This window comes from Camelina sativa, chromosome 9 (assembly GCF_030686135.1).
Source record: "Camelina sativa cultivar CO46 ecotype springtype chromosome 9, ASM3068613v1".
NCBI classification, from domain to species: domain Eukaryota; kingdom Viridiplantae; phylum Streptophyta; class Magnoliopsida; order Brassicales; family Brassicaceae; genus Camelina; species Camelina sativa.
In genome coordinates this window covers 28,040,749-28,067,835 of record NC_141888.1, presented here as the reverse complement: position 1 = coordinate 28,067,835, position 27,087 = coordinate 28,040,749, and the positions used below count along the sequence as shown (strand labels likewise).

Here is a 27,087-nt window from a genome sequence, read left to right as displayed (position 1 = left end):
TACACAACCGAAAACTCTCATCCTTCTTCTTAACAAACAACACCGGAGCTCCCCACGGTGAACAACTAGGACGGATAAAACCCTTGCCCAACAAATCCTCCAGCTGCTTCTTCAGCTCTGCCATCTGCCGGAGCCATCCTGTAAGGAGCCTTGGATAACGGCATCGTTCCCGGTTCCAGCTCAATAGTAAAAGAATCTGACCGAGATGGTGGTCATCCCTGCAATGACTGGAACACATCCTCAAAGTCCTCCACAATCGGAATACCGCTAACAGTAGACTTCCCCACTGACTCTGGCATAGATATGGTAACCAGATATGCCTCACGCCCCTTCTCGATCATCTTCCCTGCCTGAACGGCTGAGATCACGAGACTCCCCGAAGTCGGTTTAATACCCTGAAAAACCAACTTCCCTCCTGGACGCTCAAACTCCACTCTACCCCGATAGCAATCCAAATGCACCTTATACCGATGCAACCAATCCATACCCAGGATAACATCATACAACTCCACTGGACTGATAAGCAAATCCGCTGGCCACGACTCTCCTGCGATCTGAATATCAACTCCTCCAGCTCGTCCAATAACCCTCAGAAACTTGCCTCCAGCAACTCTGACAACTCCTGAACGCTCTCCAGAATCCCCTCTGATCCCCGCACTCTCGGCACACCCCGGAGTAATGAAGCTATGAGAAGCTCCAGAATCAAACATAACATGGGACTTAAACCCGCCCACCAACAAGGTCCCTACACAAACCTCATGTGTTGAGAACCTAACACTTGACCACAAACAAAAACAAATATAATCTGAACTTTTGAATTGACTAAGTTCGAATCTCAGAAGTTATACCTGTGATCGCTCCTGCACTAGTGCCACCGGGCTCCTGAGTCGCGTACACCTGAAACGTCGGCTCGATCCAACCCACCGGCTGCACAACCTGCTGCACCCCTGGCTGAGCTCCAGCCTGCAACACTGCTACTGCTCTCTGCTGCAACTTGGGACAACGAGGCTTGATGTGCCCCGTCTCTCTGCAGTAGTAACACACTCGAGTATCTATCCGCGGCTCCGTCACCGCCCGCTGCTCTGTCACTGCCCGCTGCTCACCTCTCTGTGGACAGCTAGTCACCTTGTGGTCCCTGCTACCACACCCAAAGCATCTCGCACCACCATGCCTCGACCTCTGCATAACATCAAACTTCCGTTTCTGCCCTTGCTAGGAACAGAAAACGGCTGAGACTGCTGTGGCTGCACTGAAGGACTGACCACAACAACCTGTGCCCTCAAGTCATCCTCTATCCCAGCTGCAACCTCAACCAACTCCGCTCTTGTAGCATAACTCCTCACTCTGCACCGAGTCCTCAAATCGTCCCGTAGAGCCAACAAAAACCTCCGCACCTGAGCTGACTCTGGCTCCCAAGCCCTGCCTGCATACCCCACAAGCCGACTGAACTCTGCATCCAGCTCCCGCACTGTACGGTCTCCCTGAGTCAACCCCAAGAACCGTGCCTCCATGCGATCAAGAGCCTCCTGAGGAAAATACTTGGAGTTAAACTCCCCCACAAAATCTCCCCAAGACATACCCCGCTGCACCCTCCGTGCTGTCACCGACCTCCACCACACACGTGCATCTCCTGACAAGTAAAACACTGCCAGATCCACCCTGTACCGGTCGGGACACCTAAGCGAAAGGAAAATATCCTCCATCCGCTCTCTCCACTCATCCGCTACACTCGGATCGGTACTTCCTGAGAAATACCCTGCTCCCACATGCCGCAGCTGCTCCATCATCCGCACATACTGAGCATCCACTGCCTCGGCCCCCGGCTGCACACCTGCCTGCAAACCCGCCGCAGGCTGCACCTCTGGAACCTGCCCACCAACCCCTGGCAGCACTACTGGAACCTGCCCACCAACCACTGGCGGCACCACTGGACCCTGACCACCACCCACTGGCGGCACTACTGCTGGAAGTCGCTGCAAAACCTGAGCTAGCAAGTCCATCAAGACATCCTCCCTGCCTGGAGCACCTCCTGCTGCAACCCCCACACCCGGGGTAACACCGTGACCGACACCGGGCCCATCCGCCCTGCCGTCACCCAAACCAGCCTGGTCTCCAGACACACTAGGATGAACCTGTGACTCCGCCACCTCCTCACTGGCCATGCTCTGGGCTACACTCACACTGGCCTCAGGAACCTGACCTCGTCCCCGACCACGACCACGACCACGCCCACGACCACGACCGCGACCAACAGCATCCTCACCTCTAACCATCTATGTCATCCAAGAACAGAAGGCTAAGCAAACAATAATTCTAATACACAAAACACAACTCACCGTGGAATCACAAACAGGCTCGAAGGGGATGTTCTAGGACTTCATGCCACACACAATTGACCCACTCACACAATCAATCTTAGCATGGAATCCCAAACATCAACAGCAAAAGCACAATGAACCCTGGACCTAGAACCGTAAGGGCTCTGATACCAAAATGAAACAACCCTTCCCGTTTTTTTTTTTATACCTTAATTTACTAGTGGTCCCATACCCACTAACATCCTATCAACAATCAACAACCGCGGATAATCAAATAGCAACTTCCATTAAACCAATAAAATTCCAACAATCCAAAACAATAACCAATACCATAATCCAAATAAAGAAATAGCCAACAACTAACATCCTACAATGTTCCGTTGACTTAATCTAGCAACCTAACAATAGCTAGACCGCAACCAATCAAGCCTCTAGAACATCCCTTCCTCATCGCCTTGATTCCATGATCACACTTTGCCTTTACCTGCACCACAAACACATATTGCAATGCATGAGTATTTTATAAACACTCAGTAAGGCAATCCTCCCATCTACTGGGCTATACACACAAGCAATAGAGTAACTAATAACCACACACCACAATCAACCCACAACGATCAACGAACCAGGACTCAGCATCGACTGATGCCAATATGCATCGACCGATGCCAATATGCATCGACCGATGCCAACTGAGGAAGCATCGATCAACGCAGGAACTGCATCGACCGATGCAAGTGCAACTTGCATCGACCAATACCCAGTCTGCATCGACCGACGCATGCTCGACGCAATACGAAAACCCTAAAGTTTATCGCGCCGTCCTCGCACTTGCATCGACCGACGCAAGCAATGCATCGATCGACGCAACGTCGAGCACCGTGATTTCCCCGAAGCTTCTCGCCGGATCTCGTTCCTACATCCACAGAAACTCATTCCCAAGCCACAAGAAAGCTTCCTAACGTCCTTAACTACGATCTAACACATCTAACAACACCAAACAGGCAAGTTAAAGGTTCCTCTAGCTTAGATCAGCCATGGTCATGCACTTACCTGTGCCAAGACGAATCTGGACAATAAACAAGCAAGAACAAGCCTCTAGGAAGCTCCTACAACGATCCCAGCTACAGATCTCTACAGGAACGAACCAAAACTCCAAGAAATCTCCAGAAACTCTCAAGAACTTTTCCTCTCTTTCGTTTTCTCTCAAAAACGGCCAAACAACACTAATGGAACAAAAAGTCGACTTAAGGGTTTTTTCCTAACCCAAAACGCAGCGTTTTACTTAAGTCAAAAATGCACAGGAACAACCTTGCATCGACCGATGCACAACTTGCATCGACCGATGCAGAACCTAAACCGGGATTTTGGTTCACGGATGTTACAATGGGTCTTGCTTGTCGGGTTTTGAGGTCTTGGTTTAGAGAGATTGGCTCTTATTATGATAGGAGGAGGTAGATGTTATCATTTGTTTGGCCTGGGGAATCTTTGATAAATCTCATTCACTGGTTTCTGGTAAAGAAGAGGTTGCTTTGCTTTCTTGGTATCTATCTCGCTTCGGTTTAAAGTCGCTTTGCTTTTGGTCTTGGTGTAAGGTTATGTGCTCTTTCGATTTAAAAGTTATGAGTTGTAATTCTAGTTTATATCGTTTCCCTTGTATAGGGCTTAGTTTCCAGGGAAATCTCGTCTTCCTTCGGCTGTTGACTCCGGGGACATGTTGTCGTCCACCGGCTTTAGTTTCCTTCTTTCGGACGTTTGTATCCTACTTGTTTTGTTGAAAACAAGCTTATCAATATATTTTCAGTGACAAAAAAAAAATGTATTGTAAGCAAAATCATTAAATAGGTACTTGATTTTGAAAATAAAAATACAATAAATTCCCTAAAATAAAATAAGAACATCATGTATTCTACAGAGTATAGAGGGAGTATATTGCTTTGCTTTTTGTCAGTTACGCGCAAGATAGACCAAATCCTGTTACACAAATACGACGTCATGGTGAAGCAAATGGCGAGAATCGTCTTTGCCACATCATCGCTGCCGATTACTACAGTTCGATTTCTCCGCCGTTGTTTCTCAGTTTTCATCGCCGCGAATTCGAAACTCCCGGAAATGTCTCGCACTTACCACCCACAGCTCCCTCGAAGTTATCGGCGGAGGAACCAATCGTTTCTTGCCGGCGTTAAAGGATTCACTCGTCAAACCGTACAATGCATGTCCTCTAACCGGGTTTAACCGCCACGTGGAGACAATCTACGCATCTTTCTACCGCTCTGTTCCTTCCGTTAGACTCCGCCGTGAGTGTCTCCGTACTAAAGACGACGGCTCTGTTGCTTTAGATTGGGTCACCGGCGATGATGGTTACCTTTCTCCTGAATCTCCAATTCTCATTTTGTTGGTAACACTCTCGAAATCGATTTAAATTAGCAAAGAGTAAGTGTGAATTGAGTGAAAAAAATCAAAACATTTTTGAAAATTGTGCAGCCAGGTTTAACAGGAGGAAGCCAAGATTCGTATGTTAGACATATGTTGTTACGAGCTCGAAGTAACAAATGGCGTTGTGTTGTGTTTAATATCCGTGGTTGTGGAGATAGTCCTGTTACTACTCCTCTGGTTTGATCTCTATATTCATAAAGTAGCTTCCTTTGATGACTGATGAGTCTCACTTAGCTTCATTTTTGTTAGTATTGGGAAGTTGGTAGACTGAAGTGTTATGATACTAATAAATGCAGTTCTACTCGGCTTCGTTTTTAGAAGACATTGGTGAAGTGATTGCTCATGTTGGAGATAAATTCCCAAAAGCTAATAAAATTTCTTTTATTATTCATCATATAAATAATAAAAGTAGATTTTAGTATATACACCACCATTATTGAATCTTTCCCACAAATGATCAATTAAAGCATTTCGAAGTGAGAAATGAGCTTCTTTATCTTTGATTTTTCTAAATCGACCAAGAAACTCTTGAAACCAGACATTATTATTCTCTGTAATCTCGACTTCTTGAGGTGGAGCTTCTCTTCCAACTTCAATTGGTGCATCAAGATCATGTTCATCTTTGATTATCATATTGTGTAAAATTATACACGTGGTCATTATGTCATGTAACACATTTTAGTTCCAAAAACGAACCGGTCCTTTCACAATAGCAAAACAAGATTGGAGAACTCCGAATGCACGCTCTACATCTTTTCTATATGCTTCTTGTTGTGTAGCAAAATATTTTTTCTTTTGACCTATTGGCTCATGAATACTTTGCACTATGGTTGACCATTTTGGATAAATACCATCAGCCAAGTAATATCCCATATTATATTCTTCTCCTTGAATAATATAATGACCAGGAGGTGCAATACCTTGAGCGAGATTGGAGAAGAGGTGGGAAGACTCCAAGACATTGATATCATTATTAGTGCCTGGTAACCCGAAATATGCATGTCATATCCAAATATCATAATCTACCACACCTTCAAGAATTATAGTAGGTGATCCACTACGACCTGAATATTGTCCAGCCCAAGCTGTAGAACAATTTTTCCACTTTCAATGCATGCAAAATAAGCTACCAAGCATTCCTGAAAACCCTCGATTTTCACCAATATAAAGAAGTCTGGAAACATCATTAGGTGTTGATGAGCATAGGTATTGCTCTGAAAATATCTCCACTATGGCTCGACAAAATCTTTTCATGCCCTCAATTGCCGTTGATTCGCCTATCTTTACGTACTCGTCTGTGGCATATGCAGGAAGACCATATGCTAGCATACGAAACACGACCGTTATTTTTTTGCAGGGACGATAATTCAAGTCTACCCATTACATCTCTTCTTTGTGTGAAGTAGTTGTCATGACTTTCAACTGCATTGCTGATACGAAAGAAAAGGGAACGCGACATACGATATCTCCTATGAAACATCACATCATTGTAAACTGGAGTTTCCAAAAAATAATCTTTGAACAATCTATTATGTGCACTTTCACGATCACGATGGATGAAATAACAGCCGGGAACTGAACCACCATGAATCGCCTAATTTTCTTGTTGACTGAGTAGAAATTGAATTACTGAGTTGTTATTAGCAATAGCAAGATGTATTGCTTCTTCTTCTTTGTCAAAATTTTCGAATGTTTCCATATTTTCATCATCAAACGATGACGATGATGAATTCATTTTGAGAGAAAAAAATAATAAAAGTAAAGTAATAATTATTTGAATGATGATAATTACTATTAGAGTTTCGTGGTATTTATAGACCAAAATTTGCATGGACTGTATTAAAAATTTAATACTCCACTCAAAATTGAATTCTACTTGTCTTTTTATGCTCAACCACCTAATTAAACCAAACCTATTTATTGTCTTGTCGTGTTTGGATTCCTTAGGCCATCCTTAATAGGACAACAAATGGGGTATTCCAAGCCCATTTTTAATATAAAAAAATTGAATAGTGGAGTAAGATCAATTTTTTCGTTCTTGAAGTAGAACAGTTTTAAGCTCAGTTCTAGGAAACGTGTCATTACGTGAGTCGCTGTGTTTTTTTGCAATTGAGATTTTTTTTTCATTTCTCTTCCTCTTCCAAATCGAGATTCTTTTGCAAAGCTTCGTAAGTGTGAAATAATGGCGGCGGAGAGATCATCCATCAATCTCCGAGGGAAAGGATCGTCTTTCACTTCCCCCTCCGTTTACAAGATTGCTTCCAGCGTCGCTAATGTTCGAATTGATTCCTCAGCGATCGAGAGATTCTCCACTAGAAACACTCCATCGATCAAACGAAGCTCCTTAGGTATCCCTGAAGGGTTAACGAACGAAGAAGCCCGAGCTTCTTTAGCTGTTATCTTAAACAAGCTTATTTTGTCGACTTCTGGTCCTCCTTCTTCCTCCACTGCTCGTTCTGTTCTTCCGGTTAAGATTTTGAATTCGGAGGCGGAGAGTTTCGAATTGGGTGAGATTGATGTGACGGAAGGGGAAAACATTGTGTTGGAGAAGTCTTTTGCTTCGTTGATTGGACTTTGTAATTCACAAGAATCTTTGCCTTGTTGTGAGTTTTCTTGTAAAGATTGGGTTTTGTCTTTGAATGCTTATGAATGTGGAGTCTAAGTAGTTTAAGTTATGTTATATTAGCTGCATAATCTGGTTGTGTTTAACTGATGAGAAACCTCTTTTGAGTATGGCTTTGAAAACCACTTGAATCTGTGTTGTTTGTTAGCTAATTGGGTTCTTGATATAGGTGGGTTACAGTGTGGCCAGTGTGGTTGTTGATTTTGATTATATATATGTGCAGGCAAATGTTGACGAGGCGAGGTTACAGTGTGGCTTATGTTGTCTTTCAAGCACAAGCAGTGAAGCCAGCGACGTCGCCGTTGTTCATTCAGAACGAGATACTCAAGGCTCCTAGTCCTAAATCATCGGATCTTCCTGAAGGATCTCAACGCTCTGGGCAAAGCTTCTTCACTCTCCCTCTCAGACCAATCGTGATTTTGCATACTCCTCTCATAATCTCAGGTTAGTAATTCAAGTGATTGATGATATCACAAAATAATTAATAAAAAGGTGATTGAAATGGTAATCACCACGGTTGATTGCATAGCCTTTCTCTCTTGCTGCCATTAAAATGTTAGAAGCTTGGTGATTGCCTAAGAACTTGATCACTTCATGTAGATGTTAGTATGAATGGTAGCTAGATGTTCAACATTGTTGTTAGATGCCATTGGAATGTTAGAAGCTTGGTGATTGCGTATGAACTTGATCACTTCATGTTTTCAATGTCCCAAGTAGAGGTACGGTTACAGTGGGATTACCACCAGACTGGGTTGATGTATCTGAGGAGATTTCAGTTAACATTCAACGTGCAAGAACCAAAATGGCTGTGGGTGTGGATTCTTGGATCATTTGCAGCTTCCTTGGATCTCTGTTTTTTAAAGAGCTCTCTGTTTTTTAATTTGAAAGTTTTGTAGGTAAGTATTAATATTTTTTGTCCAAGGATCATTGAATTTGGTTTGTATCTTTGTTCACATTCAAGTTTTGGTCTATAGTTAATAATAAATTACATCTTTTGTAAAATGTTTAAGAATATTATATTATTATATCTTTATTCTAAGAACACCAAAATTAGTTCCCCTATTTTTTTTACCTATGATCTTAACAACTGATTTTACATTATTTTCACTATATATTTCATCTAAAAACACAAAAAAAGTTCTCCCATTAAGGATGTCCTTATTTCTTTCCTCCTTGGCATTTTCTACTTGTAGTTTTTCAATATTTTATTAAAAGATTCAAACATTTATCTACATTAATTCCACATTCACGTAGATAATCAACCAAACTAGCATGCATGCATTGGTCAGTGAAAGTCTACTATACAACAGTTGTCAACGATATAGATCATCCAACAAATACAATCACATGAAAGTCAACCCCAATTTTTTTTTTTCATTCACGTAGGCCATATGATCTATAATAATCGTTTAAGACCAAATAAAGGCTAATACGTATTCAGAACCGGCCACAAGTACAAGCGAGCCAAGTTGATGCTTGCGACCGGCAATGCATAGAATAAATTTTGGCCCATAAAATTTGTTGTTGTTCTGTGGTCCAATGGTAGTGCTCGATACGAGAGTCTTGTATGCTTACCATCGGGTTCGAGTCCTTCAAACAGCCAATTATAGCCTTCTAAAATGTAGCGCCGGCTCTGTACGTATTAACATGCATTGGTTGGATAAACGTGTGAACAATAAATAGAATTAGTTAAGAAAATCTACATTAGATAGCACAACCGTAAATATATTGCTTTGCTTTTTGTCAGTTACTCGCAAGATAGCCCCAAATCCTGTTAAACAAATACGACGTCGTGGTGAAGCAAATGGCGACAATCGTCTTTGCCACATCATCGCCGCTTATTACTACAGTTCGTATTCCCCGCCGTCGTTTCTCAGTTTTCTCCGCCGCGAATTCAAAACTCCCGGAAATGTCTCGCACTTACCACCACAGCTCTCTCGAAGTTATCGGCGGAGGAACCGATCGTTTCTTGCCGGCGTTAAAGGACTCACTCGTCAAACCGTACAATGCATGTCCTCTAACCGGGTTTAACCGCCACGTGGAGACAATCTACGCAGCTTTCTACCGCTCTGTTCCTTCCGTCAGACTCCGCCGTGAGTGTCTCCGCACTAAAGACGACGGCTCTGTTGCTTTAGATTGGGTCGCCGGCGATGATGGTTACCTTTCTCCTGAGTCTCCAATTCTCATTTTATTGGTAACACTCTCGAAATCGATTTTGATTAGCAAAGAGTAAGTGTGAATTGAGTGAAAAAATCAAAACTTTTTCTGAAAATTGTGCAGCCAGGTTTAACAGGAGGAAGCCAAGATTCGTATGTGAGACATATGTTGTTACGAGCTCGAAGTAACAAATGGCGTTGTGTTGTGTTTAATAGCCGTGGTTGTGGAGATAGTCCTGTTACTACTCCTCAGGTTTGATCTCTACATTCATAAAGTAGCTTCCTTTGATGACTGATGAGTCTCACTTAGTATTGGGAAGCTGGTAGATTGAAGTGTTATGATACTGATAAATGCAGTTCTACTCGGATTCGTTTTTAGGAGACATTTGTGAAGTGATTGCTCATGTTGGAGATAAATTCCCAAATGCTAATTTGTATGCTGCAGGATGGTCTCTTGGAGGCAACATTCTTGTTAACTATTTGGGTCAGGTTAGTTATAGTTAGCTTTAAACCCTTGAGTTTGGAATCCATGTATGTAAGTTATTATCATTTTTGTTGTTGTTGTGGTTGCAGGAATCTCATAACTGTCCTCTCACTGCTGCTGTTTCGTTGTGCAATCCTTTTGATTTGGTTATTGCAGATGAAGATTTTCATAAGGGTTTTAACAATGTTTATGACAAGGCCCTGTCAAGATCTCTTCGTAGAATATTTAGCAAGTAATTGTTTGTTTTGCCTTCACCATCTTTTCTTCTTGCCAGTTAGTTAGTTATTAGTTCATCTCTCTTTGCAGACACTCTCTTCTTTTTGAAGACATAGGAGGTGAATTTAACATTCCTTTGGCTGCAAATGCTGAGACACTTAGGGACTTCGCTGAAGGCGTAACTCGAGGTTAGTTTCGTCTACATCCACTTATTTTTTTGTCACTGATACTTTGATAAGATGAAGGCATACACAGCTACAAATCATTTGTTTTCTTTTTTCATGAAACAGTCTCATTCGGTTTCAAATCAGTGGATGAGTACTATTCCAAGTCGAGCAGCTCCAAAGTTATAAAACATGTCCGTATACCCTTGCTTTGCATTCAGGTAAATCCCCTGAACAATGAGTGTGATGAACACATAAGCTTAGAATCTGCTTTTTTCTTCATATGTTAATTTGTTTACATGATATGAATTGCAGGCAGCAAATGATCCGATCGCTCCAGAGAGAGGTATCCCTCGCGATGACATCAAGGTAAGAGATGAATGATCATTCATTTATTCACGTGAAAATGATATGAATGATTTTGGCTCTATCTAACAACTAAGGGTGTCAGGCAAACCCAAACTGCATGTTGATTGTAACACCAAGAGGAGGGCACTTGGGATGGGTGGCAGGTGAAGAAGCTCCAAATGGGGCTCCTTGGACTGACCCAGTGGTTATGCAGTTTCTGCAATTTGTAGAGAGTCGTGAAACCATTAGCGGCGAGAGATCTTTCGAGGATGTTCAGCAGATCCTAGTCTAATTCTGTTTCTCCATTTTTCACTTGGAGTGGTATGTTCACTTTTGTACACTGTTGTTGTGAACAATAATTATAAACATGAAAAGAATCTTAGTAGTACATTTTTTTTTTTTTAATTTAATCTTAAATTATATTCAAAAGAAAAACTACATTGTTACAAACCCGAGATTGTAACCAAACTTGGAAAGCCTCTTCGTAACGACGATCTCCCAAGCGACCAATAGCCAAGAGCTGATCTCGGATTTGTCTCTCCACCCAGCCAATCAAGGTTGCAGCAGACTTTGGTGCATCGCCTGAAGACTTTGGTGCATCGCCTGAATCACAATGAATTCACAATGAATTCTCCTGAATTCACAATGAATTCTTAATATGTACATGAAAAGAATAATTATAGGTGGTTGTGAACATATAAGATATCAAGTCTAACCACAACGACTTTGCATCTATATATACATTTTTTAAGTGCATTTTGGGTTCTACCCTTTTAGTTTTGCTTATTTACAAAATTAATCCCTAAAAGATTTCCAAAAATAACATTAATTCAGATTTTGTTTCCTAAATCTATATATACATTTTTTAAGTACATTTTGGGTTCTACCCTTTTAGTTTTGCTTATTTACAAAATTAATCCCTAAAAGATTTCCAAAAATAACATTAATTCAGATTTTTGTTTCCTAAATAATTTACATTCTATAAAATAACATCAATCAATATAGAAACATAAAATATGATATATTTAATCACACTTCTATTGTGCTTTGAAGATATTCTATCTCCGAAACATGTACAAACAAACAACAAAATTTGATTCCCATTTTGTTTTCTAAAACCTGTGAGCTTTAATTCTTAATGTAAGAAAAAATTTGATTGATATTTATTTAAATATTATAATTAATAGATATAAACTTAATAAAATTTTAAAATATTAGGAAGATGTAAAATTAAAAATTTTAAAATACTATATAATGTGGTTATATAATAGATGATTTATAAAGAGGACATGTTGAAATTAATAAAACATTATTAAGTTTATGCTAACATGGGTTAAATCCTTATTTTATTATTTGTCAACACTACTAATATTAGAGTATTTGACATATAAAATCAAGTTGATTTAACTAAGAATGTGTAAAATAATTAAATCATTAGGATCAGTGTGACTTAATCACAGCGTATAAATTACTTATTATGCATTTGGATCCTTTATTTTTTGTTATAATAGATTGAAAATCAAAATATAATCTCAAACATTAAACAAAACAAACGAAATATAACAAAAAATGGTCATGAAGTGTATTACGGGTGAAAAAAAATTAATATAAATATTTAACCGCACAAAGACCAAAAATTTAGTTATTCCTCTATTTACAAAACATCTAATATTTAATAAATAAATACAACATAAAATAAAAATTATAATAAAAATTATATGTCCGCGGTGTACCGCGGGTTAAAATCTAGTTATATTACTACTACATAGCATTTCAACACTGCACTTGGATTTTCTTCTATCAAGCTAACAACAGTTTAACCAAATACGAGAAACATGTGAGAGTGTGTTTTTTTTTTTTTCAGGCTATATCTTTGAGTGTTTTGGCTTGAGTAAAATTTGATTCAGGAGTGCACATATAGAATATATCATATATGTGTGTTGATTACTTGATTACAATTTACATGTAGTTCATTGGTTTACATGTTAAAAATCCAAAACGTGCTTAGCATTCGAGCTTGGGGATAGAATTTGGTTACTGGTCACTTTTTTGTTCATAGAAACTGAGCATTAAATGAAAAGTAGCCTCGCAGTTTTGGATTTCTTCCAGAGAAATTTATATTTCATACCATCTTGACTTTTTATATCTTCGTTTGGTAAATGTGTAAAAATGGCCAAATTTGAGAGACTGACTTCACGTCGATAAAGTTTTTAAAAGCTAATGCATCTTCTATGGCCAAATTTGAGCTTATGCAGTTCAAAATACACAAATTGCATCTTCTATGACTTTTCTTGGTCAACACTGCATAATGAATTGTTTTGCGATGTTAACGTTTTGTCTTCAAATAGTTAAATATCAGTTGAGAGTTGAGACACCATTTTACAACAAAAAAAAAAAGAAAAAGCAGATATCATAAAAACGATTATTTCGATTGCAAAAAAAAAATTTAAATGTAAATGGTACATCATCCAAAGTCCAAACTTTAATTTTCAGCTGCATCCAAAACATTTTGAATGCAACGTTTTTCTTATCTGAACCGACCTCTTTAATATAGTAAAACCTCTATAAATTAATAAAATCGGGACAATGAAATTTTATTCATTTATAGAGGTTTTTAATTTATCGATATTAATATTTTATTAATTTATGAAGAGATTTTCTCATTTTCATATTGAAAATTTTCTATTACAAAATAAGATACTTTCTTTATCATTCACATTTTTAAAGAATTTTCTTAATTTATAATCTTGGTTATCGTAAGGGGATGAATGTCAATTGTTTAATAGATTATCTAGGTAAAAATGAGAAATGTTAGAAGTTTAGATTTTTGAAAAAATTGTTATTACTACCCTTTTATGGTACTGATGAAGTCGCAAAAGATATTGCGGTACCTTTAAAACCAATTACTAAAGAAGCAATTATCGCATCTATGACTATGACTTTTCACAATTATGGATGTGATTTGAAAATACAACAATGAAAAAATAGAAATGAGCTCCAACAAGAATGCAAATTCAAGAATAGACAAACAATAATATATTCATATTTCACTAGATTTTCTTATATATATATATATATCAGTTTATATGATTATTAATTTATGATATTGATGGGACTATATTTTTACATAAGATATAAAAAAAATTATTATCTTATTATTTTATTGTGTCATTTTTTACACCGGTCCAACTCGGAATCAAAAGAATTTATTAATTTATAACGAATGTTAATTTAACGAGTATTAATTCATAAAAGTTCTACTGTAGATGAACAAATAAAATCTGGAGGAAAAACAAACAACTTCTACATGTAATTTTAATGGATCGGCCTGGTAATGTATACTAAAGTTAAGATAAGAGAGTGGGCAATGAAAAAGATCCTCCACCGACTTCTCTCTGTTCTCTCTCCTAAAGCGACCGTTCAAAACCGTCGGTTTTTCTTCACCGTTTCCGGCCGACGTCGGCTTCTCTGGCGTTGATCGGATCTTGTTTTCTTAATTTCTTCGTTTTGCTTCATTTGTATAAATCTAGATGATATTCTATGACAAATCGTGATCTCAAAATCCATGTCCTTTGCCTTCTCACTGTGTTGTTACTAAATCTGAGACCCTCAATCACCATCTTGTCTTCTCTCTCGACTTGGGTGTCGTTCCATAACATCCAGATTTCATCGCCCTGTTTGCAGACGGTGGTTTCGAGAATAGATGATGTTGCGGATTGTGATTGTTGCGTCCAAAATCATTCTCACAGTCTTGGCCTTCTTCTCTCTCTCTATGGGAGCGTATTTCCGACCCGATCTTGGTTTCAACCCAAGGTTTATGGTGTCGGCTTCTTTCCGTCTTCAAATGGTGTATGTCGTTTCTCCATCGAAACGTTCCATTTTTATTACAATAGAGTTTGTGTTCTTCGGATGTTTCTTTCTGATTCGAGAATTGGGAGTGAATTTTGGATCTAGGATCCTGGAATACTCTTTTGTTGCTCTGTTGTTTATCTGTTGAATCTACAGAAACAACAATTTTTTAATAATCAGATTGTGTTCTCTAAAGACATAAGAAGCAATACGTTCTGATTTATATTGATTGTTTTAGATGGTTAAAGAATGGGTCAGCGAGATATACAATAAAATCTATGGACATGATTGACTCTCATGTCGTTTGTGTGACTGAAGGAAAGACAGTCACGTGGGTGAACAAGTTAAGACATGAACATGGCCATAACTCTCTTGGTATGACATTTGATGGAGAAGAAGATGAAGGATTAGTCTTGTTGTTCCATTCAACTGTCAATGCGCTTCAATATAGGCCAAACCCACCGTTCCAATTCGACCTTATTTGGCTAGACAGACTTTCAAGTAGTCTTTGGAGACACTGGAAACGTAATCTGGTATGGAAACAACCATGGATGAGAAGACATTGGATCTTTACAGATCATAGTGAAACTTTGCCGGAATTATCAAGTATATCGATCTCACGAAGGCGACAAAATTTAGAATCATTTCCAACAACATTAGATCTGTTTTTTATAGTTAAAGTAATAACAATGACATTTTGGAGTTTCAGCAGTAAGCTGATAGTCTTTAAAAAGCGTGTTAAGGGAGGACTTAACAGATTTTATATATTGCCTGTAAAACTAATTAACTGCAGGGTCACTTCCACTCATTCACTAAAATTGTATCAATTTTATGTATTTGCGTATACCAGTTGTATTGGATTGCTTATGTATTTTGTAAACACCTTTTGATATCAATATATTTGATTTGTTAAAAAAAAGAGAGTGGACAATGAAAAGGGACTGCTTGCCACTTGCCAGGGTTAAAAATATAAATCGTATAAATCAAAGGGTCTATATTAAGTAAATTAATCAAAAACATAAATTTCAAATTAGTTTAAATTTCCGCGATCACATAAATATATTGCTTTGCTTTTTGTCAGTTACGCGCAAGATAGCCCAAATCCTGTTACACAAATACGACGTCGTGGTGAAGCAAATGGCGAGAATCGTCTTTGCCACATCATCGCCGCCGATTACTACAGTTCGTGTTCTCCGCCGTCGTTTCTCAGTTTTCGTCGCCGCGAATTCAAAACTCCCGGAAATGTCTCGCACTTACCACCACAGCTCTCTCGAAGTTATCGGCGGAGGAACCGATCGTTTCTTGCCGGCGTTAAAGGATTCACTCGTCAAACCATACAATGCGTTTCCTCTAACCGGGTTTAACCGCCACGTGGAGACAATCTACGCAGCTTTCTACCGCTCTGTTCCTTCCGTCAGACTCCGCCGTGAGTGTCTCCGTACTAAAGACGACGGCTCTGTTGCTTTAGATTGGGTCGCCGGCGATGATGGTTACCTTTCTCCTGAATCTCCGATCCTAATTTTGTTGGTAACACACTCAAATAGCACTAGAATTGAGTTGATTAACGAAACTAAAGTGTGTAATTTGAGTGAAAAAATCAAAACTTTATTAAATGTGTAGCCAGGTTTAACAGGAGGAAGCCAAGATTCGTATGTTAGACATATGTTGTTACGAGCTCGAAGTAAAAAATGGCGTTGTGTTGTGTTTAATAGCCGTGGTTGTGGAGATAGTCCTGTTACTACTCCTCAGGTTTGATCTCTACATTCATAAATTAGCTTCCTTTGATGACTGATGAGTCCCAGTTAGCTTCATTTTTGTTAGTATTGGGAAGTTGGTAGACTGAAGTGTTATGATACTGATAAATGCAGTTCTACTCGGCTTCGTTTTTAGGAGACATTGGTGAAGTGATTGCTCATGTTCGAGATAAATTCCCAAAAGCTAATTTGTATGCTGCTGGATGGTCTCTTGGAGGCAACATTCTTGTTAACTATTTGGGTCAGGTTAGTTATAGTTAGCTTTAAACCCATGAGTTTGGAATTCATGTATGTAAGTTCTTATCATTTTTGTTGTTGTTGTTGTTATTGTTGCAGGAATCTCATAACTGTCCTCTCTCTGCTGCTGTTTCGTTGTGCAATCCTTTTGATTTGGTTATAGCAGATGAAGATTTCCATAAGGGTTTTAACAATGTTTATGATAAGGCCCTGACGAGATCTCTTCGTAGAATATTTAGCAAGTAATTGTTCGTTTGCCTTGGCCATCTTTTCTTCTTGTCAGTTTAGTCATTGTCACATTATTAACTCATTGCTATGCAGACATTCTCTTCTTTTTGAAGACATAGGAGGTGAATTTAACATCCCCTTAGCTGCAAATGCTGAGACTGTTAGGGATTTCGATGAAGGCGTAACCCGAGGTTAGTTTCATGTACATCCACTTATGTCTTTTCCTTGATAGTTTTATAAGATGAAGGCATACAGAGCTACAGATAATTTGTTTACTTTTTTCATGAAACAGTCTCATTCGGTTTCAAATCAGTGGATGAGTACTATTCCAAGTCGAGCAGCTCCAAAGTTATAAAACATGTCCGTATACCCTTGCTTTGCATTCAGGTAAATCCCCTGAACAATGAGTGTGATGAACATATAAGCTTAGAATCTGCTTTTTTCTTCATATGTTCATTTGTTTATATGATATGAAATGCAGGCAGCAAATGATCCGATCGCTCCTGAGAGAGGTATCCCTCGCGATGACATCAAGGTAAGAGATGAATGAACATTCATTCATTCACGTTAAAATGATATGAATGATTTTGGCTCCATCTAACAACTAAAGGTGTCAGGCAAACCCAAACTGCATGTTGATTGTAACACCAAGAGGAGGGCACTTGGGATGGGTGGCAGGTGAAGAAGCTCCAAATGGGGCTCCTTGGACTGACCCAGTGGTTATGCAGTTTCTGCAATTTGTAGAGAGTCGTGAAACCATTAGCGGCGAGAGATCTTTCGAGGATGTTCAGCAGATCCAAGTCTAATTCTGTTTCTCCATTTTTCACGTGGAGTGGTACGCTTCACTTGTACACTGTTGTTGTGAACAATAATTATAAACATGAAAAAAATTCATAGTAGTACATTTCTCCTGAATCACAATGAATTCGCATTATGGACATGAAAACAATAATTATAGGTGGTTATGAACATATAAAGATATCAAGTCTAACCACAACGACTTTGCATTATGTACATTTCTACAGTACTACATAGCACTTACACCTCTGCACTTGGATTTTCTTCTATCAAACTAACATTTTAACCAAATACGAGAAACATGTGACTATGTGAGAGTATGGTTTTTTTTTTTGTTTTTAGGCTAAATCTTTGTGTGTTTTTGCTTAAGCAAAATTTGATTCAGCAGTGCACATATAGAATAGATCATATGTGTGTGTTGATTACTTGATTACATGATGTAGTTCATTGGTTTACAGCTCCGAGAGTCCCAGGGGGCAAAAAAAATCCAAAACGTGCTTAGCTTTCGAGCTTGGAGATAGAATTTGGTTACTGGTCACTTTTTTGTTCATAGAAACTGAGCATTAAATGAAAAGTAGCCTCGCAGTTTTGGAATTTTTCGAGAGAAAACAAAATAATGTATTATGAAAAAATTAATATACCAACATATTTTTGGTTAATTCAGCTTTAGCTTCATTATTGTTCATGTGGGAAATTATTTATTAATTCCGTTGCAATAATAAGAAAAATTTAAAAAGAAGTGGAACAACACATGGTATCAACTATCACGAGTCCTTATTCTTTTTTGGACTTCTTTTTTTTTTCGTGGGTCTAGCTTCCAGCAGCAAATGACATCAAATCTTCTTTGTCATATATTTCCATTTTTTTCATCATATGAAATATTACATAAACAGAACTACAATTCCTTTCCAAGGTTAGGACCCGTGTTAGAACATGGGTTGAAATTCTTTTTATTTATATTGTAATTTTTATATAAAATAAAATTTATGTGATTGTTTTTAAAAGTTGTTGTGAATAAAACATTATGCAATAAAATCATATGCTAAATATGAGTATTATATTTTTAAATTTGTGTGGCTTGAATTAAGTCTTGTGTATTACACAGGGAAAGCTGCATGCGTTACTGATTGATAAGAATGAACAATATTTTGTTGGTTTTCAAGATTTCTGTAATTGGTGTGTTGAAAATATGATGTTTATATCGAGGCAATATGTTTGGAATCTTCTGCTTGGATGCCGACCTTTATTAGTTTAATGCATTGAGTTAATGCATAAACATTTGCAATCAACATTCAAATAAAAACATGTCTTTTTAAAATAAAACAAAAACATAAAACCATAAAATAACGACTGAAACCATAAAATAACAACTGTTATTTAGAAATATGTCTTAAGTAAAATTAAAACTAATATTTAAGTTCATGTCTTTTGATCCCAAAGAAAAAAATACTAAAAACATGTCTTCGTGCAAAAGCAAATAACATTAAATAGAACAGAGTAATCAAACGGGGATTCGATGCTTGTCAAAAGAGTCCTCAGCAGCAGGATGAATAAAGGATCCGAGTGTGTCACTATAGACAATAAAAAGTTATAATCAGTTCTATTCATCAATTAGATACTTAAATTGATAAGTTATATTTCTTATTCACCTCAAGTCCATAATGAAACGAATGTCGGTATCATTCCAATCCTGAATCCTTGACTCTCCATGTTCAATGAAATTGTACCTAAACGTTATTCGAAATTCAAATATAACTTTATATATGTGCACATGCTATTTTTTTTTTAAAAAAAAATTGAAAACGATCGATAGAATTTAACTTACATGTACATGTACTCTGTAAATTCTGCACCCTTTGGATCCTCAATTATGTCCGAACATCCATCACCGTTGGTTAGGAGAACATTATCATCTAACGTTACCAATTATAGTTAAACGAATATAAATCGTTAATAATTTCTCAATCACAATTAACAACTTTAAGTTTAAACGGACAATATATTCACAAATGTCATTACCTCCACATTTGATTCCTTTCCACATTTTGAACAGACAAATCCTCTTCCCGTTACCCACCTTGAACCGTTTGAACATGTGATTTGCATAACATCCTGTTGCAAAGCAGTCAAGTACATATCCCCTAGGACAAAAATAAAAGGTGATTCAACGCATTATGCCAAGTAAATATAAATTTTTAAAACGATCTTGCATCCAATTTCCAAAGATTCTTCTATATTAAAGTTACTTGTGCATGCAATGATATTTTTACTTACTCAATTGACATGATTCTGAACCTAATGTAGCGGTCCATCAGACTCCAACGATCACCAATGTCTTCTTGTTTAAAACTCTTGATTTCCCCCATATTAGTGATGCATCCGATCAAATTATCTGCATAATAAATCACAAAAATGTATTATAAGAAGCATAATTTTAAAGTTAACTTAAACAATACATTCTAAACTAAAACTTACAGTAAGGCCAACGTCCATGAAATTCATTATCATAAATACGTTTGAAACCAAAGTTAGTAAACGGTTTGCAAATTATAGGGTCGCTTGCAAGACGTATGATAGTCTTGTCCGTGAAAAGAATCCGATAACCAAGATTAGTTTTCTGGATCTGCTCTTTATCCTCCTTGACTTCGAACCACTCTATAACATAACTCTGATTCTCGGTCATTACAAAAGACGGAAGCCCATTGAGTGCTGCCGGAATCGTAGCATGTCCAAAAGATCCCTAATTCACAGTGTAAGTGTAGTTAAAATTTTGAATACATCATGATTTTATGCCAATCCGTTTTGACAACACATATAATCTTTGGACATGTAACTATTATAAGATTTTTAAAAAAATAGAAAACAATACCTCTTCGTCGACCAAGATTAGTTCTTTCGAAACATCATTAGAACAATTTTTAACTTTCCACGAACGAAACACCTTGGCACAAATCATCCACTGCATGGTCGAAGGATTCAACTTCTTAAGAAACACAAAATTTGCCATTTTTTAAAAAAAATTGAAGAGAGATGGCAAAGAGATAATTTTGTGAAAAGGGTAAAAGATGAGGAAGTTGTAAAGATAATATTTCAGTTTTATGTTATATATTTCGTCTTTAAAAATTTTAGGGTGTGTTTAAAGGGTGCATTGAAAGTTTCGACTCGAATCGTTGTTTCCAGTCACGTCTATTAAGTAAAGCATTGAAAATACATAAAAATAGATACATCGAATGTAGAATTAAAGTTCTATTAAGAATATTAGTTAGGTGATTTCGCAAATATAAATATAAAACTAAGACATAACATAAAACCATAAACTAATCTTGAAAGATTAATAATTTTATGTAATATAAACCGTTCATACAATTTTACATTTTTGAATCTCAAAATATGGATAGTTGAATATAATCATGGTGATAATGACAACGCACATAACAATGCCATCTTCAATTTCAATTGAACATTAAGATAAATTACATTATTAATTTAATAAGTAAACAGTATTTTTTTTTTGTATTGTATACAAATCTCACTCTTCTCATTCAATATCAAAATAAAGTTGATGTTGGACGTAAATAAAGCTTTCAACATATCAAATCTAAAAATCAAAATAAATATCTTTTGATCAGAAACTTAAATCTGATATAATGACACATATCCAAATCTATAGAGCACGAAAGGACACCTATGAAAGATGATAAAGATATAAAGTAATGATGTTGGATAGAATTATGAATTTATGTGTAGTAAGCATTGTAGTTCCAAGAAGTGTACTCATATCTAAATTAACTATAATAATTCAAAACCAAAATTCATAAATAAAAGAAGAAACCAAAAAACATAAAATCATAAAGTAAAACCATAAACTAATCTTCAGAACCTTCAAAGTGAGTTTGCATATTCAAAACTTCAAGACATGGATAGTTGAATAGAATCTGTGTACAGGTGCATGCGGTAGTAATCATTGTACGACCTGAAAACATAACATAACATTAGTATTTACTCTCACAAAGTTACCATAATAGTTTAATTTATACACTCACCTTGAACATTATTAATTTGACCGAATCTGACTATGCATATAATGATGCCTTCATCAATTTGACGGAGTCTATCGTAAAAATACTCCAAATACCCTCTTCTCAGATGACATCTCAAACGTATACCACTTTAATAAGAACAGGAAATTAGTAAAAAATAATAAGAATACGAAAGACTAAAATATTGTTTGTATAAATAATTAAGAAATCTTACTTTTCGTTTTCAAGTTCAAAAAAAGGCCGGTGTGCACGTTGTTAGCAAAAATGTATTCAGATCTTTCCACACGCACGAGACGTCCAATTAAATCTAAATGAGAATAATTACTAACTAATCACTTTGAAATATTGAATTAAAAATATGTAAGACAACTAAAATAATTGATACACTACTTACCAATACACATATTCGGATTTATAGAGCCAGAAAGGACATCTATGAAAGTTACGAATGAAAAATAATCTTTTTCATTCAAAGAGGGTATCAGCTGCGCTGAAGTCATGCCACTTGAGAGTATTTTGAATTGATGGGTAGTAGGCCTAAAAGTTCCAACAACGGGTGTTATATCAAAATTAGATAAGATCAACCAATTCCCTTCGTTAAAAAACGGTTTGAAGCGTTGGACCAAACTCCTTTCAAAAGATCCATGTATCTTTGAACCCTAGAGTGAAAAACATATCAAATATTATTATCATGCTTATCATTCAGAATAGATGTTTGTATTATTACCTGCTCATCCGATAGCACAAACTCGATAACGTCATTCAACGCAGCACTGCAAACAAATCTTCTGATAATCTTTACCTTGATCCTTCTTTGGATGAGTAAAGGATGCAAGTCGGCAATATAAACACAGGAATTAGGATCAATGGTCATGTTTCCCCGTGTCAAAAGAAATTATAATGCACTCAAAGGATCTAATGAACACATATATATTTATACAAACTCAACATACATATAAAATATACGGGGTTTATCTTTAGAAACATTTTAAGAATTAAAATATTATCTTGTGAGATAACGATTGATTATATTGTATTTTATCCAATTTTAGTTTAAGAACATTATAGTAACATATATCAATGCAATATTTAAATAAAGTATGAAGTGTGAAAAATATTTTTTTTTTTTAGATTTGCTGTTTGAGAATCATATCTTTTTATATATATTTTTAGCATATATTTGTTTAGTTAAGTCCGTTTACCTAAATTCGTTTAAAATTATATTTCTAAATTTAATTTCGTGATTTTATTATTTTCCATTTCGCAAAAAAACTCAATATCTTGTAATATAAACACGTTTAGGAAATTATACCAGGTTCGTTAGATCTATTATAAAGATATATGGTAATTGATTTCTGATAAGAGAAAATATTTAACTCGAATTTTGAAAATGTGTAAACTGAAATTACAATGATTGTTAACCACTAAATGGAATACAAAGTTTATCCCAATGAATTTCAGGCACAATACATCTTTTACATCTTTCTCAAGAATATCCTTAACGTCTTCCAGCCTCTTACACTCTTCAATCAAATCGATGCGTCCTTCCAAAATATCATTCATTAGCGTCAGTTGAGCATCGACGGTTTCAAGTTGACAGGTGAGTTCGGTCGATTCTTCTTTCTTCTTCATGTGCTCTTTCACCATATCGATAATCGCGGTGAATCGTTTCGACGTTTCCTTCTGTGACCCATCTCTAGATTTCTGAAACGCCTTCTTAACGATGTCGATTGCTTCGTCCTCCCAATGATAATTGGACATGGGTTCTTTGCGTTTTCTAGAACTTTCCCCTTCCATCGCAAAATCCGAACCTATAAAATTTAAAAATAGATTTGGTTTGCAAGTTAAAATCTGAATCAACGAAAAACTTAAAAAATCTCTGATAACTTACCTGAAAGTTACGGATGATAATAGGTGGTTAAAGAAGCTTAGAGGACGTTTTTGGTTAAGAAGAGACAACGAAAGGTCTGGAAGTTACAATATAGGAGAGACGAAAGTGCTTAAATATATGTCCAAAGAGTCACGAAGCCTATGCATGTTGGCGTCTCATGAGATTAGGCCCATTTAAGTTTATTAACACATATTGTTTGTGCGTTTTTAATTACGTAAAGAAAAATTCAAACCTTATGAAGTCATATACATTAATATATCACTGGAATTTATTTTTAAAATACTATATAACATAACAGATAATTTTATAAATTTAAATAATATAAAATATAAAAATATGAGCATTCTTGTCCATAGTAACAATAATCCAGTATTGAAATTTGAAGATTCAAAAGTAAAGGTAAATAATTTAAAACATAGAGACGTAGACATAATTTTAAAAAACACATGTTGATGTCTTTTTTGGCTTTGTTCTTGGTGCGAGATGACTTCCAGGTATTCTTACAACAATTCAATCATTTTTTTGTGCGTGCTCTCTTTCTGTGTTCCTATAACACAAATCATAAATTAAAAATATATCTTCGGAACATTAATATAAGAAACTAACAATAAAGTGTAACATACGATCGTCTAAATATTTCAACTTCTGGAATCTCTGGGTTAAGTCTAACTTGAGTACATATAATGTTTGATACAGACCTCCTTCCTACAACACATTTAATTTAGAATTCTGATTAGTTATGTATTATCAAATATAATTTAAAACATTCTAAACGAATGAATAGAGTATGTACCTTGGAAGACATCAATTACACCCCATCGAATAACACATATAAGGCTTTCACCTATAGAATCTTTGTAAGTCTTATAGAAATCGTCAGCCGCTATTCCGGTTAACTCACACCGCAAAAGCATACCAGTAAATAAAAATATTTAAAATATCAAACGTTAATATATTTAAGGAGTGTCCATTGGATAATATGTTTAAAACCAAATACCTGGAGTCACGAAGGTCAAAGGAAATTCTATGGTACATAGAGTACTCTAGTGTTTCGTTCCCTTTTGGAGAAGAAACTTGCTTCTTATACTCTTTTTCTTTAGTCTCAGTATCTCCACTTGTTTCAGAATCATATTCGTCGTCTTCAGTATCATCTGTGTCATCCTCATAATCGCCTTTACTATCTTCTTTGTCTACATACAAAATTTCATAAAAGCCTTCATCTTCTTTACCTTCCTCTTCTTCACAATAATCCTCATCAGAACAATTTCCGTCATCGTATTCATTTTCGGATATATCAGAGTCGTCATCATCCGAGTCAGTGTCATCTAAATCATCCACATCGTTTGCAAAAGTATCTCGGCAGCACATCTTTAGCAACTTACGAATATGATCACTTTGTGATCTAAGCTCATACTTTTTGCCATCATTCGGACCCATCGAGTCTTTTTTATCATTCCAAGTATCCATTTTACCAACATTGGTAACTTCTCCAATGACATCTTAAAATATAAGACGCAAACTCATATCAAAATAATATATAATATATAAAGATACCAATTATGAAAGTTTCTAAAGTAGATAAATAAAATAACTCACCGATCAAGTAATCATCACAATAAGAACCATTTAATATTCGATTATAATCGATGAATTCAAAATATTCTTCACCTCCAACAATCGAAGTCTTACTAATCTTGGTCTTATACAAAATAATAATCTTGTATCGATGCGTGGTAGCTCTGCATGACCCATATTGATCGACAACTTTAAAATTTTCAAGCTCAATCCAATCGCCAAGATGAAATTTGGACACAAATCTGTCATAAACATCACCACGAAAACTACACTGGATCTTTATACCCTATTTAAATAAAACAAATATAATTAAATTTCTATCAAAATTTGGAAAACCTGATTACCTAACAATTTAAACAATTAGCAAACCTGATTATCACTTAGGACCATCTCTAGGGTTGAACCAAGACGAAGAGTTTTTTCTTCCCATAAACACAAAATCCTAACACGAATTTTCCATTCGTATTTTGAAGGATTCAAACGTGAAACACGATCAGTCGGACAATTCGTAGCCATAATTTAACCTGCACTAAACTAAATCAATTATTATATACAAATTATGATTTTGAAACATAACTAAAGAATTATGTGTCGAAAGTTTTAAAGAACCTTGGAATATTAAAGAGTTTTGGATATTGTACTTAAGATCTGTCAAACGTCTCTGTATATATATAACCTTAGAAATTAGTATATTTTCCTAAATACTAAAATAAAATATTATGAGATTCGTGTATTTATAATTAATAATAGATTTATGCAAATATATCACATATATATCTATTATAAATTTTTATTTACTTATTTAGACAATATTTACTTGCATCATAATCTCTATATTATGTAAAATCTAATTAATATATTTCATTTCCAAAATATAATTATTTTCATGTTTATCACTTTAAGTTTTCAATAATTATTATCATTCAGATAATGATCCGTATGAAAAAAATATATATAACATATTATAAAGATATATATGTCATTCATCTGATTATATAAATGGCATGTATCTGTCATTCATGAAAGGTACTCTGTCAAAAGTATCTTTAAAAGACATATTTGAACATAAATTAAAAATCCCATAAGAGTTATTCGCATAATATGCGAAAATATAGGTCCAATATTAAAACAATAAACAGCTTAACTTAATTCAATAGTAAGTAAACGAAAGTTTTTTACGAAATTTAGGAATAGGCGAACAAATCTTAACATTAGATCGAATCATTAGAATCACTCTCATCTTCTTCTGAGCCGTTGTAATCTTCATCGTCTGATGATTCATGGAAACAAAGTCTGCGAAAGATAAAGGAACATAATAACTAAAACATCTTATAATAAAGATTCCATATTAATAATCTGTCATAGTATAGGAAATTTAAGAACTTACAGTGCAGGATCTGTAGTGAATGCTCTTCCTTCGTTGCCAAGTAAAAATTTAGAACATCTTATTTGAGACATTAGACAACGCCGACCTTTTAAAAAAAAAATAAGTAAGTTCCAAATCTTTAATTTTATATATTGGCTTATCTAAAACAAATGCTTATATATTGCTTAATACCTCCAAAGACAGAGATTCTCCAAAACGTAAGCAGACACAATATTGGTTCACTGGCATAGGAAGGACTTGCAACATGTTGTTCCCATTTTTCACGAAATTCCGAACATGTATCACCGACGGCAATACATTCAACCTGTTCGTTACTTTGCATTAAAAAAAACAACAATTGACAACTTCAGTCTTAATAATTATGTACTATTTTCATTGGCAAAAATAAATCAAATGAGGTAGTACTTGTTTTTAAAATTTTAAAACTATAAACTTACTTGATGTCAATTACAGTAAAGGGAAGAACCTCTTTCAGACCATTGAATCCAACTTCATTTTCTAGGAAAACAATTTTACGACATTGCCTTACCCTTACCACCGTTCCACAAAAATCTGAAAAAATCAGAAAACTATGAATCTAAGG

General features: G+C 36.0%; 5 protein-coding genes and 1 pseudogene across 7 annotated transcripts; 4 read left to right on the top strand and 2 right to left on the bottom strand.

The window, feature by feature from the left end:
* Positions 1 to 3,776: 3,776 nt before the first annotated feature.
* On the top strand, positions 3,777 to 5,188 carry LOC147938899 (embryogenesis-associated protein EMB8-like). Its single transcript, XM_087465803.1, has 5 exons — positions 3,777 to 3,861; positions 3,981 to 4,071; positions 4,323 to 4,716; positions 4,803 to 4,931; positions 5,051 to 5,188. The coding sequence occupies exons 1-5, from the start codon at positions 3,777 to 3,779 to the stop codon at positions 5,171 to 5,173; spliced, it is 822 nt and encodes a 273-aa protein (XP_087321929.1). The 3' UTR covers positions 5,174 to 5,188.
* LOC147938898 (uncharacterized) lies at positions 5,188 to 6,489 on the bottom strand (annotated as a pseudogene).
* Positions 6,490 to 6,699: 210 nt separating this feature from the next.
* LOC104711626 (histidine--tRNA ligase, cytoplasmic-like) lies at positions 6,700 to 8,379 on the top strand. Of its 3 annotated transcripts, none has more exons than XM_010428323.2 (3): positions 6,700 to 7,357; positions 7,601 to 7,821; positions 8,095 to 8,379. In XM_010428323.2, exons 1-2 carry the CDS (start codon positions 6,937 to 6,939, stop codon positions 7,609 to 7,611), a joined length of 432 nt encoding a protein of 143 aa, XP_010426625.2. In that variant the 5' UTR covers positions 6,700 to 6,936; the 3' UTR covers positions 7,612 to 7,821; positions 8,095 to 8,379. The 3 variants fall into 3 exon arrangements, with proteins under 3 accessions (XP_010426625.2, XP_087323858.1, XP_010426627.2); XM_087467732.1 differs by having other exon boundaries at positions 6,751 to 7,261; XM_010428325.2 differs by having other exon boundaries at positions 6,774 to 7,330.
* Positions 8,380 to 9,047: 668 nt separating this feature from the next.
* Positions 9,048 to 11,180, top strand: LOC104711625 (embryogenesis-associated protein EMB8-like). The gene is made up of 8 exons (XM_010428322.3): positions 9,048 to 9,571; positions 9,658 to 9,786; positions 9,891 to 10,022; positions 10,107 to 10,249; positions 10,324 to 10,421; positions 10,524 to 10,618; positions 10,713 to 10,766; positions 10,849 to 11,180. Exons 1-8 carry the CDS (start codon positions 9,182 to 9,184, stop codon positions 11,035 to 11,037), a joined length of 1,230 nt encoding a protein of 409 aa, XP_010426624.2. The 5' UTR covers positions 9,048 to 9,181; the 3' UTR covers positions 11,038 to 11,180.
* Positions 11,181 to 15,603: 4,423 nt separating this feature from the next.
* LOC104711624 (embryogenesis-associated protein EMB8) lies at positions 15,604 to 17,731 on the top strand. Its single transcript, XM_010428321.3, has 8 exons — positions 15,604 to 16,121; positions 16,215 to 16,343; positions 16,463 to 16,594; positions 16,685 to 16,827; positions 16,907 to 17,004; positions 17,106 to 17,200; positions 17,295 to 17,348; positions 17,431 to 17,731. The coding sequence occupies exons 1-8, from the start codon at positions 15,732 to 15,734 to the stop codon at positions 17,617 to 17,619; spliced, it is 1,230 nt and encodes a 409-aa protein (XP_010426623.2). The 5' UTR covers positions 15,604 to 15,731; the 3' UTR covers positions 17,620 to 17,731.
* A 1,381-nt stretch (positions 17,732 to 19,112) lies between these two features.
* On the bottom strand, positions 19,113 to 20,618 carry LOC104715538 (uncharacterized). Its single transcript, XM_010432933.2, has 7 exons — positions 20,481 to 20,618; positions 20,087 to 20,351; positions 19,886 to 20,003; positions 19,631 to 19,752; positions 19,437 to 19,524; positions 19,261 to 19,338; positions 19,113 to 19,182 (listed from the first exon to the last, which is right to left on the bottom strand). Exons 1-7 carry the CDS (start codon positions 20,616 to 20,618, stop codon positions 19,113 to 19,115), a joined length of 879 nt encoding a protein of 292 aa, XP_010431235.2.
* Between the last annotated feature and the right edge of the window lie 6,469 nt (positions 20,619 to 27,087).

Bases quoted from the DNA above. Each gene is read 5' to 3' on its own strand.
- LOC147938899 (XM_087465803.1), top strand. From the start codon at position 3,777: ATGTTATCATTTGTTTGGCCTGGGGAATCTTTGATAAATCTCATTCAC. The intron at 4,072-4,322 runs GTTTGTATCCTA...GTCATGGTGAAG, and splicing joins TTAGTTTCCTTCTTTCGGAC to CAAATGGCGAGAATCGTCTT. The intron at 4,932-5,050 runs GTTTGATCTCTA...TAATAAATGCAG, and splicing joins GTCCTGTTACTACTCCTCTG to TTCTACTCGGCTTCGTTTTT.
- LOC104711626 (XM_010428323.2), top strand. From the start codon at position 6,937: ATGGCGGCGGAGAGATCATCCATCAATCTCCGAGGGAAAGGATCGTCT.
- LOC104711624 (XM_010428321.3), top strand. From the start codon at position 15,732: ATGGCGAGAATCGTCTTTGCCACATCATCGCCGCCGATTACTACAGTT. The intron at 16,595-16,684 runs GTTAGTTATAGT...TTATTGTTGCAG, and splicing joins TTGTTAACTATTTGGGTCAG to GAATCTCATAACTGTCCTCT. The intron at 17,005-17,105 runs GTTAGTTTCATG...TTCATGAAACAG, and splicing joins CGATGAAGGCGTAACCCGAG to TCTCATTCGGTTTCAAATCA.
- LOC104715538 (XM_010432933.2), bottom strand. From the start codon at position 20,618: ATGGCAAATTTTGTGTTTCTTAAGAAGTTGAATCCTTCGACCATGCAG. The intron at 20,004-20,086 runs GTAAGTTTTAGT...TTTATTATGCAG, and splicing joins TCATGGACGTTGGCCTTACT to ATAATTTGATCGGATGCATC. The intron at 19,183-19,260 runs GTGAATAAGAAA...TATTGTCTATAG, and splicing joins CGTTTCATTATGGACTTGAG to TGACACACTCGGATCCTTTA.
- LOC104711625 (XM_010428322.3), top strand. From the start codon at position 9,182: ATGGCGACAATCGTCTTTGCCACATCATCGCCGCTTATTACTACAGTT. The intron at 10,250-10,323 runs GTAATTGTTTGT...CTCTCTTTGCAG, and splicing joins CTTCGTAGAATATTTAGCAA to ACACTCTCTTCTTTTTGAAG. The intron at 10,619-10,712 runs GTAAATCCCCTG...TATGAATTGCAG, and splicing joins TACCCTTGCTTTGCATTCAG to GCAGCAAATGATCCGATCGC.